A 14,849-nucleotide genomic window follows, 5' to 3' on the forward strand; every position below is an offset into this window, starting at 1 on the left:
CTGCTGATGTGCTGTTCTAATCGTTTTTGGATGATCTTCAGCAGAATCTTGCTTGCATGTGAAATCAATGACACTGTTCTGTAGTTTCCACACTCATTTGGGTCACCTTTCTTTGGAATGGGAGAAAAAGGAGGCGTCTTCCAGGTGAGAACCAGCAAAACCCGGCAGAAAGGAAAACATAATCTACACAGGAGTTCTACAGGACACGTCAACTTTCCTTGGAGACAGTACAACTAAACTTAAGAGACACTGGTCAAAAGAAAAATGTCAGCAGTCGACGTTTTTGGAAAATGATAGTTAGGGAAGCCTAAAGTGGGCATCTTAGTCTAGGCTTCTTTTAATTTCATTATTATCCCTTGAGCCTCTGGGGTAAGATAGACTAGATCAGGCTCAGAGGGTTTTACATTTTGTATAAATGTTGACACATGATAGAAGAGTTAGAAATTCAAGTTCAGCTATAGCCATCCAGCTCTAAAAATCCCCTGGACTGTTTCCTTGTTTTACATAAAGTGAAGGATGCTATAGTATCTTTTCTCTTGGAGTCAGTTGAAACGCCTTGTGCAGAGATTAAGTGACCTAAGTTTGTTACAGAAGATTAAGCTAATTGTCATTTTCTCCCAGAAACTTTATATTCAACAGCAGCTAACTGTTTTAACAAAGGATGCTGTCTTTTAGGCAAGCTTGCAAAAGTGGAACATACCAATAAGTCATCAACATATTGTAATAAGGCAGATTCATTTGGAAATTGTAGAAGTTGCAAATCTGCATGCAAATTTTGAGAAATAAATTCAGGGGGGAGGGGGCCTGAACAAAGTGTTGAAAGGGCACAGTGAAAGCTTACATAACACTAAGAGCTTCTTCTTTTTTAATATCATCTATACCTAAGTTCTGGCTTTCAGGCAAAATTAATAATATATCCATTTTTTCCCTAAATTGTAAATGGAAATTCCATTTAGATAAAATGGCTCTTCCTATTAAATTTACAGGAATATCAGGACCAAGCAAAGTGTGTGGGGGGCGGGGGGGAGGAAGGACTGTAGAGCTTTAATAGGACCAAAAGCTATTTGCACAAGTTAAAGAATGAACTAATGTTTTTTTATTATTATTATCCTCCTGATTTTCCCTGCAATCCTGAAGACACACAGTTCAAATCCACAGGCTGCTCTGTGGGAGAAAGATGGACAATCTCCTCTCACGTGATTACTGCCTCTGAAAACCCACTGGAGGGTCAACTTTGGGCTGGTTCCAACTCCATGGCACACAAAAATAACTGGTTTTTAAGGCATTTCACCCTGGGGCAGAGGCTTTTGTAAACACAAAGTTAATGACAGGATAGCTCCTCTATCAGCTAAAAATTGATAAAATTCTTCATTAATATGCATGACTGTTTTTCCTTCAGGGTTTCAAACCAGGAGGAGGAAGGTCCCTGTATTGTTCCCAGAACTTCTTCATGCTGGATCAGGGTATAAGAGCACTTGGAATAGAAACCTTCTGTTTATTCTTCAATTTAAAGCATTCATTTTTCCAAAGCCAAGGTTTTTATACAGTAGTCACTGAGACTGTTTTTAGGTCCATTCTCATTGTGATCTAGTCAGAACCAACTCACAGCTGATAGATCCTCCATTAGATACTTCGTGGCTGTAATACGAGGGAGGAGATTACCCATCTTTCTCCTGAGAAACCCATGTTGGATTTGAACTGCCAGAGAGGCATGACCCTTGGGCTAGTAATTCAATTCCCTACATGCTATGCTACCAGAGTTCTCGTTAGGTCTATCAGAGGTTTTAAAATGTCTTCTTTTGGTCCTTTGTGGGAAAGAGTTTGTGGCACCAGCGAAAAATAGCTGTACTGCTGGAGCCAACAACAGGGTCCAGAGGAACCCTCAGGACCCAGTAGATTGGAGTTACTGGATTTGTCTCCAGAAGGAGTCACAACCAAGATGTGGAATAGTGGCTTTAAGAGCTTCAGTGGCGCTTCCTACAGTAGCCCCAGTGGCTACACGCAGTCCCTGGCAGGCTTTGGGTCCCCCACCCCTACTCAGGCTGAAAAGAAAACAAGCACATTGTACCTTGTACCATATCTCAGCTGCTTTCTGCCACTCTAGTTGGTGTAGTATTCAAAACTGGCAATGCTGAGATTTCACAGGTCACTATTGTCGGTATAATCAGACATGCAGAAAAGGCACCAACCAACATTGTTTACAAAACAGATGACATGACAGCTGCACCCATGGATGTTTGCAAGTGGGTTGACACAGATGATACAAGTGGTGAAAACACTGTAGTTTCTCCAGAAACATATGTGAAAGTAGCTGGCCATCTGAGATCTTTCCTGAACAAAAAAAAGTCTAATGGCCTTTAAAATCATGCCCTTGGAGGATATGAATGAGTTCACCACATATATTCTGGAAGTGGTCATGCACACATGATGTTGAACAAATACAACAGCCATCCCTCAGCAGGAAGAGCACCTGTCAGCAATCCTGGAATGGGTGAGGCGGCAAATAGCTTTGCTCCAGCAAATGGCCTTACTATTGCCCAAAACAAGAAGCTGAATTTGATTAAAGCCTGCCCAAGACCTGAAGGCTTGAACTTTCAGGATATGAAATCTCAGCTCAAGCACATGAATGTAGCTGTGATCAAGCAAGCTGTGGATTTTCTTAGCAGTGAGGGAAACCTCTACTCTACTGTGGATGATGATCATTTTAAGTCCACAGACAGAACAACTGGGTCTGATTGAAGACCTGTGATGTTTTACAGCTGCATCTGTTTTCACCCATTCTAGAAAGTAGGTTTCATCTATAAAAAAGTCTCAACATCTTTTTTTTAAACTTACAGTTGTTATACATTAGAGAGTTGAACAATGACCAAGGAGGATAGAAAGAGAATTGATGCCTTTGAGCTGTGGTGCTGGAGAAGAATATTCCGAGTACTATGGACTGCTAGGAAAACAGATTCATCCTGGAAAGGGTTAAACCGAGTGGCTCCTTGGAGGCAAGGATTCTGAGGCTTCGTCTGACATACTTTGGACATGTTGTAAGGAGAGACCAGTCCTTAGAGAGGGACATCATGCTTGGTAGGGTGGAGGGGCAACACAGGAGGGGAAGGCCCTCTATGAAGTAAATTGATTCAGTGACTGGGGTAATCGGGATGGGAGTGTCAGAGACAGTGTGATTGGCACAGGACAGAGCAGAATTTCGGGCTGTTGTACATAGGGTCGCTATGAGTCATAAGCAATTTGACGGCACATAACAACAACAACAACAGAGGAGGGTGGGCAGTTGACAGGGATGTTAAACAAAAGTGGATTTACTTGGAAAGGTTACAGATAAGCTAGTTAAACATGAGGATGGATGAATTTGGGAGAGGGATACCATCAGAATTGGACAGTGTTACTTAGACTTTTAGGAGCTACTCATGTCCTTAAAGTGTTACTGAAAAAAAAAATTAATAGGAGTAGAGCCTTTTGGCAGAGAACCAAGCCCTCTACCTGGTTTGTTTCCCACTTTGGTTATGTGGCGTTACTTTGAGAATTGAACTTCATTCAGCCTCTAGTCATGACTGCTGCCAAAAGTGTTGCTGTAGATAAAAGGTTCTTCCAATAAGGCAAAAGAGAAGAAGACCATGTTTGTTACCTTTCTTTGTACTAAGTAAGTATTTAATAAATAAAATCAGTCTTATTGTTGTTGTTATATGCCATCGAGTTGTTTGCGACTCATAGCGACCCCATGTACAAGACCCCTACACGCCGTTCTATCCTGTGCCTTAGCCATCTCAAATACACTCATTCCCACCACTCCACTCACAAAATCGATCCATCTCATCCAGGGTCTTCCTCTCCTGTGCCATCCCTCCACTCTCCCAAACATGATGTCTCTCTCCAAGAACAAGCCCCTCCTTGCAACATGCCCAAAGTATGTCAGACGAAGCTTCAGAATCCTTGACTCCAAGGAACATTCTGGCTTCACCCTCTCCAAGACAAACCTGTTTGTTCTCCTAGCAGTCCATGGTATATTCAACACTCTTCTCCAGCACCACAGCTCAAAGGCATCAATTCTCTTTCTATCATCCCTATTCACTGTCCAGCTCTCCGATGCATAGCATGTAATTACAAAGACTATAGCCTGGATCAGGCGCACCTTAGTCTCCAGCCTGACATTGTTGCACTTCAGTACTCTTGAGATGTCCTTCACAGCTGACTTTCCCAATGCAATTCGTCTCCTGATTTCCTAGCTGCTGTTACCAAGAGTGTTGACTGTGGAGCCAAGTAAACTAAAACTGCTAACTATCTCAATCTCTTCACCATCCATACTGATGCTTCCAGTTGGCCCAGTGGGGAGAATCTTTGTTTTCTTGATATTGAGCTTCAATTCATATTGAAGACTGCAGTCCTTGACCTTCTGCAGCAAGCGCTTCAGATCCTCCTCAGTTTCAGCAAGCAGGGTTGTGTCGTCTGCATAATGCAGGTTGTTGATAACTCTTCAATCCTGATGTCACATTCCTCCTCGTACAGCCCAGAATCTCGGATGATCTATTCTGCATACAGATTGAAAAGGTATGGAGATAGAATACATCCCTGACAGACCCCCTTCTTGATTTTGAACCATCCAGTGTCTCCCTGCTCTGCTCTGACAACTGCCTCTTGGTCCAAGTATAGGTTTCGCATAAGCATAATCAAATGTTCTAGGATCCCCATCCTTCTCAGAGTCAGCCATAGCTTGTTGTGATCCACACAGTCAAAAACCTTTGCATAGTCAATGAAGCACAGATAGACATTCTTGAGTCTTATTGTAAAAAAAAAAAGTCTTCTTTTCCCTTATATTAGCTTCTGTAGTAGAATGGCCTCAAATATGTTAGCCAGAGTGGTCTGCTTTTTCTAAGAGGTAAGAGAGCTCGTAAGCCAAACTATTCAGTTGAGCCGCAGGAGCTGCCTTTCAATCTAAACTACGTCTTTTAACAAAGGCTAAAATTTCAGACTTGAGACCAGACATGAATAGTGTGGTGAAGGCCACACTATTTCTCTGTATAAAGGACTTAACTCAGGATGTCTAGGAAAAGTCTAGAATAATTATATACTTTCATCCTAATTTTTAATGCAAGGATGAATTGTTATCCAATACGGTTTTGGATATGAGAGTTAGATGTTGCTTTAAATAATTGTGGCCTCACCATCAGGAGCATCTATGAAGAGAGTTTCAACTGTTTTGCCTGTACCCAAAGTTCAACTATCTTGATGATCACCTCCATTCCGCATATTTTTGTTAACTATAATTTGCGTTCAGAGAGTTGGAGTGGTGTAGCCTGTAAGGGGTTGCTAACTTCTCTGGTGGTTCCAATGTCACGTGACTCTGTGGGAGAAAAATTAGCAATTTCCTCCTATGCAATTTACCACCTCAGAAACCCAGTGGGTCAACTATGAGTTAGTTCAGATTGCATGGTAATAAGTGAGTGTGTGAGTACAAATACTAACATAAGAACTAATTCATATAAATTAGCAATTCAGACTGTTAAGTTACAATGTTCTTCTTGTTGTTGTTAGATGCCGTTGAATCAAGTACAACTCAAAGTGACCCTATGAACAACAGATCTGAACCACATCCTATTCTGTTCTATTCTCACAATCTGACACAGTCAAGCCCATTGCAGCTGTCACTGTATCAAAATCCACCTGGCTGAAGGTCTTCCTTTCCTTCTCTGGACCTCCACCTTTCTAAGTATGGTGTCCCTCTCCAAGGAATAGCCTCTCCTAGCAACACGCCCAAAGTATGTGAGACAAAAGCTTTATCGTCTTTGTCTCCAAGGAGAACTCAGGCTGTACCTTCTCCAAGAAATACCTGTTTATTCTGGTAGTTCATGGGATACAGTACTCCTCTCCAACACCACAGTTCAAAGGCATCAGTTCTTCTGACATTCTCATTCATTGCCCAGCTCTCAGATGCATAGCAATTGACTGAAAAGACCATGAGCACTTTAAATTCTTGGCAAATCTGTAAGGATCTTCATGTAAAATTGATGTAGTCCACTGAGAGACTGCTAACCAAAGGCCATGCCTCTCCAGTGATTCTCCAGCTCTCCAGAAGATGCGCAGTCTCCTCCTGCTGGGATTTACAGCTTCCAATAGAGGGTCACTATGGGTTCTAACCAACTTGATGGCAGTTAGTTTGAATTTGAGTTTTAACAATATTGTGTACTTTTGTGCAAGCCCAGATCATAAATGAAATTATAGAATACTTGGATTTTTTCCTAAAACCCAATTCAGATTCTGCAGGAAATATTTTAAAAGTCATTACAGGAACAGGCTTTGGATATTGTGGCCACAGACCTTTAGCAGATTTTTTCAGAGAATAAAAGAGTTCAGAGAGTGTTTCCATAAGAGTAAGAAGGCAGAGGAGGATTCATAGAAGTTAATGGCAGAGCAGTAAAGGGAACAACAGTAGGAGATATGAGCGTAGCAGAACTCTGGCTTTGTAATTCCTTACATTGCTTAGTTACTTAAGAAACAATACCCATAAGTTCTTTGTTCTGCTCAATTTAGAGGCGGTATCCTGCAGAGAAGTTATCTGCTATCTTAGAACCTTTGAGGTTGCAATCTGAAAAGATATCCCAACTGCAAATTCTTGACATGAGAGCCTTTATTTTTCTTTTTTATAGTGCATAAAAAGTAATTTAGGAAAATAAAAGATTCTACCAAGTGGCTAGTAATCTTTTTATTTATGTTCTTTTTTTTATTTGAGTGAAATTTTACAAATCATATTGGCTTTTAATTCAATCAATCACAAATATTTTAGCATTAATTATAATTGATTAATGTAATAATCCTGGAAGCAGAATGGCTTGCCTCTGGAAACTCTATGTACAAACAGTGCTCAGGCCTTTCGTTCATAGAGTCGCTATGAGTCGTCTATGACTCGACAGCACCTAACAACAACAACAATGTAATAATAATGTAATGTAACTGATGATTTACTAGAGGGTCCCTGGACAGTGACTAGGGATGATAGAAAGAAAACTAATGTCTCTGAGCTGTGGTACTGGAGAAGAGTGTTGACATGGACTGCTAGAACAAATAGGTTTATCCTGGAGAGATGAAATTGGCCTGCTCCTTGGAGGCAATGATTCTGAAGCTTCGTCTGACATACTTTGGGCATGTTGCAAGGAGGGCCTTGATCTTGGAGAGGGACATCATGTTTGAGAGGGTGGAGGGACAGTGCAAGAGAGGAAGACACTCAATGGGATGGATTGATTCTGTGACTGGGGTAATGGGAGTAGGTGTGTTGGAGACAGTGAGGTTGGAACAGGATAGAGCAGGGTTTAGGGCTGTTGTACATAGGGTCGCTATGAGTCACAAGCAACTCGATGATACATAACAACAACAACAGCAATAAAACTCTTACTGCATTTTGCCTTTCCATTCTACTTATATTAATCTTCCAAACTGCCTTTAGTTAGGCAAGGAGTAAGAGACAAATATGTCAAAGAACTCTGTTTGCTATATAATGAGTAGCAGTTTCTGAAAGGAGGCTCATTGTCATCCTTAAATTCGGTATTTCCCATATGTCTAAAGACGTCACGAAGTTAGCTCCAGAAGCTTTAAACAAAAAACTGGAACTTTCAGTGTCTCAGAACCAGATATTCCTAATGTAGGAGTGTCACAGAGCTTTTGTGGCCATGCTGTGACCTAAACTTGTCTGTTATTTCTAAGTGGATTTAAGCTTCTGAGATGGTTAACAATGACCATATGGAACCTAAAACGAAAAGAACTTAGAGTTCATTTTATAAAAACAAAAAAGAAAGAGAAAGGCAAATCCTATGATAAAACTCAAGGAATTTCTATGCAAAGAAACCAGAGGCTCAGATCCTGTAGATCTAAGGTGCTGCAGTACCTGTATCTACCATAGTAACTGACGACCCAACAATGACCCAACTCAGTACTAATGGCCTGAAATCCCTGGCACCTTGGGAATTACAGAGGCAAATTTACCTTCAGAACCCTTTATGGCCACCAGGAAATGTTGGAGCAAAGCCTCAATTTTACATTGTTAGAGTGAAAGCAAAGAATTTTATTGAAATTGGTGAGCCAGGCTGCACCAACACAGGGCACTTGGAGTTCAAAATTGCAGTAAGTGAGTGAAATTTTTCTAAAGTGGAATAAACAAAGGATTACATGTTCCCAGGCAAAGTGTTACAAGGGGGTTGTTAATGCTACAATTCTTTTTTTTTAATTACATTTTATTAGTTTTAACGAACATTTACAGAGATTTTGGGTTTTCATTCATTCATTGTTGCACTGTTTTCTCCACCTCCTCCCCAGTTCGTTCTTCTTCCCCCCCCCCGAATTTCTGTTTTAATTGTCCAATTGCAACAGTGCTTGTCAAAGCCAGTTCTGATTAATCTCCTTTGTCAGTGTGTCCTTTGCCATTCCCTATCACTCCTCCCTGAGAGAGACTTCACCCTGATTCATAAGGAAAAGGGGATGGTGTATTCTCTTAGCTACTTCCTGCTGAAAAGGGACGCTGTGGGTTTCAGGGTGAAGGTCTTCTCTCACTACTCTAAAGGGCCCCTTTGGCAGTAGGAAACACATAGACTATTATGGAGATTGATTTTGGAATTTAGATGCACTGTTATCAATTGTGCTTAGCTGTACATGTTCATATCCTTGAAGATGTATCATGGAAGTGTTGCAGCCTAGAAGATACAAATTTAACTAACAAATTAAAGGTGCATGAGTCAAAAATTGAAAAGCAATAATATTCTGAGTAGAGGTTCTAATGCTACAATTCTTCTTCTTCTTAACATTATCATTTCTATTTTCCAACCTGGAACATGTTGATCAAGGTATTCTTCCTGGATCAAACAATACAAAAATCCTTGACAGGATTTAAATAAACAATTCCACACACAGTTTAAATATTGACCCTTAACCCTTTTGCTTTACAAGCAGTTAAACTTTTACCAGAACCTGAAATGCCTTTTTAGAGCAGCAGAAGCAGAGATGTTAGGATGCAATTTAATCCAAAATAGAGCAATGAATTTAGTCATTCCAAGTGCCTCAGTTTTGAGATTTGCTTACATGGAACTCAGTCTCCCATCTCTAGCACAGAATATGCAGTGTAAGTTTAATATACTAATGAACTGGAGCCAGATCAAGACTAGGTTTACCTCGGGTTGGAATATGCTCAGGAAAGCGTTCCTGAAGAAGCCAGTTAGTATGCCAGATGGAAAACTGGGTAAAAACTGTTGTTTGAACCCAGCTGAGTAGAATCAAGGCAGAAAATAGATGGTGACAAGAGCCAATGAGATAAATAGGTGAATGAGGTTTTAAAGAAACCACTGGGGGGGGTGGTCTGGTGGACACAAGGCTCACAGGGAGTTGTACTGATAAATCAAAGGTAGCAATTCTCTGATGGTTCAAATCTCCTCCCATGCAATTTACAGTATCCTGAAAACCTGCTCGAGGGTCAGCTAGGAATCTCTTACGGCTCAATGGCAATGAATGGCCGAAAAGTCAGTAAATCAGAGTTCTTCCTTATCTGGGAATAGCTCCCCCAATTGGAGAACTTTGTGAAAGGCTCAGAACCACCAAAGAGTTGTCTTACCATCTCTGCAACAAGCAGAGACTTGGAGAAATAATGGTGCTTCCATGGCATCCATGAAACAAATGACTCCAAGGAATCAAATAACCACAACAAACCTTACATATACAGTCCTTTTCTTCTTAAAAATAACCAAACTCATTGGCAGTAAGCCGTTTCTGACTCATAGCAACACGACAGGGCAGAGTAGAACTGTTCCCTGGGGTAACCAAGGATGTAATCTTTGTGGAATCAGATAATTATATCTTTTTCCTGTAGATTCATTTGTGGGTTCAAATTGCCAAATTTTTATTTAGCAATGAAGCAGTTAACCATGATACCACCAAGGCTCATTGTGGGTTTTACACAGCACTTTTTCATTCATTGGTACATTTGCTCTTCACCGCTCATATTCAGTCAGAGCCAGGCTTTGTATGCTGTCTATTGAATACAGGGGTAAATGGTAAGTAAGTCTCTGCCCAAATGGAACTATAGTCCAGAGGGCTCTAGAAATCTAATAATTAGGCCTCAGTAGACAAGAACTGAAGCCCCGCCATAGGCCTAACCCCATCCCAGTGCCAGGGAGGCAGAGATGGGGTGGAAGTCAAGCTGCTCACAATCTAGTGTAGAGGAAAGAGACAGAGAAAGATTGACATGTCTCTAGTCACTGTATTAAAACTTTTTGGTTCTGGTAGTGAACAAAGAGCTGAAGAAACACAAAAGAGAAAAAGAAACATTCTGCCTGAAGGAGATTTCATTCTAAACTGCCATGGAGAAGGAAGATTTCTTCTGGGAAGCAATGAGGGCGTCTAAAGCAGATGAATTCGCAGGATCAAAAACTGAGAAGTGTGAAGGGTTAGAAAAAGACCAGAGCTGGTGTGATAGAGTGAAGGAGGTCATCATTAGGGTGAAGAAAGTAGAAGAGGAGAATGGAAAGATAGAATAGGGCACACAAGTTTTCGTTTTACCACATAAGTAATAGGGGACTTTCTTATAAGTAAGAAGGAAGGGGAAATTTTTTTAACAAAGGAAGTAATAGTCCTGCTTTGAAAAGGTGACTGGGAGAGGCGTAGAGACATTTTCACATAGGTTTATTTCTAGTAGAAATAGTGCCAGGCTGATGACAGTAAATATTCATGAGCATGTGAGATATTGTGTTAAGTACTTTCTAGTCATTGCTTCATTTAATCCTCACAGTAACCATATGAGGAGTTGTTGTTTTAGTTATTTGCCTTCGAGTCAAGCACGACTCATAGTGACCCTATGAACAAAAGGCCTGAATCCCCTGCTACAACTATTGACATTTATCAAAGTTCATAGAGTTTCCATAAGCAAGTTGTCTAGGAAGTGGATGCCACTATTATTATTATTATTATTATTATTATCCTTACTTTATGATAGATAAGGAATCAGAAACATAGAGCAATTCAAACATTCACCTTGTAACCCAGGTAGTGTGATGTTGAGCCACGAGTTCAGAGCCAAAGTTGCTCTGACTTGGGTCCTTGTGCCTCCCTACCAGGTAACTTTGCCTTCTCACTGCTATTTCTTGCAGGTAAATTCACCTGCATTGAGGCCCGGTTTCACTTGGAGCGACAGATGGGCTACTACCTGATCCAGATGTACATTCCCAGTCTACTCATTGTCATCCTCTCATGGATCTCCTTCTGGATCAATATGGATGCTGCTCCAGCCCGTGTGGGCCTTGGCATCACAACTGTGCTCACTATGACCACTCAGAGCTCAGGGTCCCGCGCGTCCTTGCCCAAGGTAAGTCTCACTGCCCAGGAACACAGACACTGGGGACAGATAAGGAAAGCATCCGTCTTTACACTCTGCCTGAGAGAAGTAGAACACAATTTGCTATTTCTTTATCTGCTACACTTTGTGGGAATACCTAGTATTCTGATCCATCAAACCTCCACCCTGATTCAACAGTTTGATCAATACAAACACATTCTACTTCGTTCACTACTATGACTCAGCTTCACATTCCCTTGTAGTACTGTATACAATATTATGTGCCTTTCACTATTCATGGTACCTTGTGTTGTTCTCCAAGACCATGATCTGTTCAAAGACTTGCTAAAAAGACTCACAAAGACTCAGAATGTAGTTGTGCTTATTGTTGTTGTGTATCATTGAGTCAGAACTGACTTACAGCTGACCATACAGTGGGTTTTCAGAGACGGTTAATCGCATGGAGGAGATTACCTATCTTTCTCCTGCAGAGCAACTGTGGATTTGTGCTTATAAGTAAGGCTTATTACACCACCATCGCAAGAATACACAAAAAAATTATGAGAAAAGCACACAAATGGTCTGGAAGAATCCATATGCAGGCTTCCTTATTCTCTGCCTCTCAAAAATCATACAGAGAGCCCTCTCATGAAAGGTCCCAACAATGAAAGTGCAGCTACAGGTGTGATATCACTACCCAGGTAAAGCCATCTAAGAGCAGCATCTTAGTTTTCATTACTCAAAAAACCTTCAGTATGCCTCAAAGCTTCAATTTTTCTTCACTTCTTTCAATGCTAAGCATATTCTTTCGGTTTTCTAACTCCAGATTTTTGCTCTCCAGATTTTACTATAATACTGTGTCTTCTCTATTCACCTTTGGCATCTTCTATTTAGATATTTTACTTCCTTATTTCTGACATTAACGTTAGTTACTTTACATTCAAGAGCAAGTTTCAGAGTATCTTCTGACATTCATATTGATCTTTTCTCTTGTCTTTTTAATGCCTTTTTGCATTCTTCATGCACAATGGTTGTGAGTCATCCCATAATTTATTTGATCTTTGGTCAAATCTATTCCTAAGATGGTCTCTAATTTGGGTACTATGTGCACCGAAAGTCACACTAGTTTTCATGGACTATTAAATTTGGCTTGAAATTAAATTTGCACGTGAGCAATTGATTGTCAGTACCTTTGTCAGCCCTTGACTTTGTTCTGATAGATAATACTGAGCATCTCCGTCTCTTTCCCCAGACATAATAAATATGATTCCTGCTTATTATCCAGTGAGGGCCACATATATAACCACTGTTTATGTTGTTAAAACATATTAATGCAATGAATAAATTGTTGTTCTTACAAAATTCTATCATATGATCTCTAAAATTGTTTCTGTCACTGAGGCCACATTTTCTAAATACTGATCCTTCTTTGTTTCCAACTTTTTTTTAAGTTATTATTAATTTCAATGAAAATTTACAGAGACTTTGGATTTCCATTCATTCATTGTTGCACTTTTTCCCCCCTCCCAACCCTCCCTGCTAGTACACTACCCTCTTGGAAAAGTGAAAGAAAAATTCTTTCATTGTTTTACAATCCCTCCTCACAGGTCCACTCCACTATACAGTCTTCACTCTGGACTCCTGTCATGGCAAAAATACCTAATAATTTTCCGTCTTAAACAGTTTTCTCCCTCATCTGTTTCAATGCAGTATACATTATTGAACCCATCCTTCTCAGTCTCCTCCCAACCCAGAGGTCAGCCCTGCTTTACAACAGTGGCACCATGCAGTATTTGTCCTTTTGAGACTGAGATACTTGACTCAGAACAATGTCTTCCAAGGTCACCCATTTTGAATAATATTGCATGAGTTCCTTGTTTTTCAATGCAGCATGGTATTCCATTGTGTGAATATACCATAGCTTCTCTATCCATTTGCTTGTTGATGGGCATGTTTCCAACTTCTGCAGCCAATCATGCATAATTATCAATGTGTGCTTGATCAATTTTAAATTGTAGATGTTAGAAAAAATTCTTCAATCTCTTCATCTTTTGCATAAGTGGTTGTTGTTGTTGTTGTTGTTGTGCCATTGAGTCACCTGTGACTCATAGCAAACCTATGTACAACAGCCCTGAAGCCTTCACTGTTCCGAGCCAGTCTCACTGATTCCAACACACCAACCCCTCCTGTCCCAGTTACTATATCAATCCATCTCATCTGGGGTCTTCCTCTCCTCCAGTGTCCCTCCACCTTTCTGAACATGATGTCCTTCTCTAAGGATCAGTCCCTCCTGGACACATGACCAAAGTATATGAGATGGAGCTTCAAAATCCTAGCCTCTAGAAAGAAACTTGTTTTCACCTTCTCCAAGACAGAACTATTTGTTTTCTTGGCACTCCATGGTATGTTCAAGACTCTTCTTGAACACCATAATGCAAAGGATTGATTCTTCTTTTGTCATCCTTAGTTATTGTCCAGCTCTCTGATACATATCAAGTCATTGCGAAGACCATGACCTGGTCAGACACACCTTAGTCTCTAGACTGACATCATTGCTTCTCAGTACTCTGGAGAGGTTCCTAACAGCAGATTTTTCCCAGGGCAATTCATCTTTTGATTTCCTGACTGCTGGTGCAGAGAGCGTTGATTGTGGAGCCAAGCAAGCTGTAATTGTTAACAAACTCAATCTCTTCTCCATCTCTCATGGTGCTTACAATTGACCCATTGATGAGAATCTTTGTCTTTTTTTATGTTGAGCCTCAATCCACACTGAAGACTGCAGTCCTTGACCTTCTTCAGCAAGTGCTTCAGATCCTCCTCAGTTTCAGCAAGCAAAGTTGTGTCTCTGCATAACACAGTGTGTTTATGAGTATTCTTCTAATCCTGATGTCACACTCTTCCTCTTAAAGTCCAGCCTCCCAAATGATCTGTTTTGCATGTAGATTGAAGAGGTGTGGAAATAGGATGCATACCTGACACACAACTTTCCTGATCCTGGACCAGGCAGTGTTTCCCTGCTCTGTTGTGACTTACTGCTTTCAAGTATAGGTTTTGCATGAGTACAATCAAGTGTTCTGGAATCCCCATTTTTCTCAAAGTTAGCTACAATTTGTTGTGATCTACACAGTCAAAGGCCTTTACATAGTCAAGGAAACACAGACAGACATCCTCTGGTACTCTCTGCTTTCTGCTAAGATCCATCTGACATTGGCAATGATGTCCCTAGTGCCATGGCCTCTTCTAAACCCAGACTGCACATATTGCAGTTCTCTGCTGATGTGCTGTTCCAGTCATTTCTGGATACTCTTCAGCAGGATCTTGCTTGCTTGTGTTATTAGTGATATAGTTTAGTAATTCCTATACTCTGTTCAGTCACCCTTTTTTTGGAATGGGAATAAGTACAGATCTCTTCCAGTCAGTTGGCCAAGTAGTTGTCCTCCAGATTTCTTGGCACAACTTGATGAGTATGTCCAGGGCAACAACTGTTTGCTGAAATATATCAATTCATATTCCATTAATTCCTGGAGCCTTGTTTTTT

At 40.6% G+C, this 14,849-nt stretch overlaps 1 protein-coding gene and 1 pseudogene across 3 annotated transcripts in view; both read left to right on the forward strand.

The window, feature by feature from the left end:
* The window catches only part of GLRA1 (glycine receptor, alpha 1), a 193,588-nt gene that overhangs the window by 148,876 nt on the left and 29,863 nt on the right, over positions 1 to 14,849 (forward strand). For all 3 annotated transcript variants that reach the window (XM_006893677.1, XM_006893676.1, XM_006893678.1), the window contains one exon: positions 11,127 to 11,341. In XM_006893677.1, the coding sequence (XP_006893739.1) occupies positions 11,127 to 11,341 (215 nt within the window). The remainder of the gene's footprint in view (positions 1 to 11,126; positions 11,342 to 14,849) is intronic.
* Positions 1,940 to 2,739, forward strand: LOC102843021 (annotated as a pseudogene).

The sequence above is a fragment of the Elephantulus edwardii genome, unplaced genomic scaffold (genome assembly GCF_000299155.1).
Source record: "Elephantulus edwardii isolate Elephantulus edwardi_28Jun2011 unplaced genomic scaffold, EleEdw1.0 scaffold00130, whole genome shotgun sequence".
Lineage (NCBI taxonomy): Eukaryota > Metazoa > Chordata > Mammalia > Macroscelidea > Macroscelididae > Elephantulus > Elephantulus edwardii.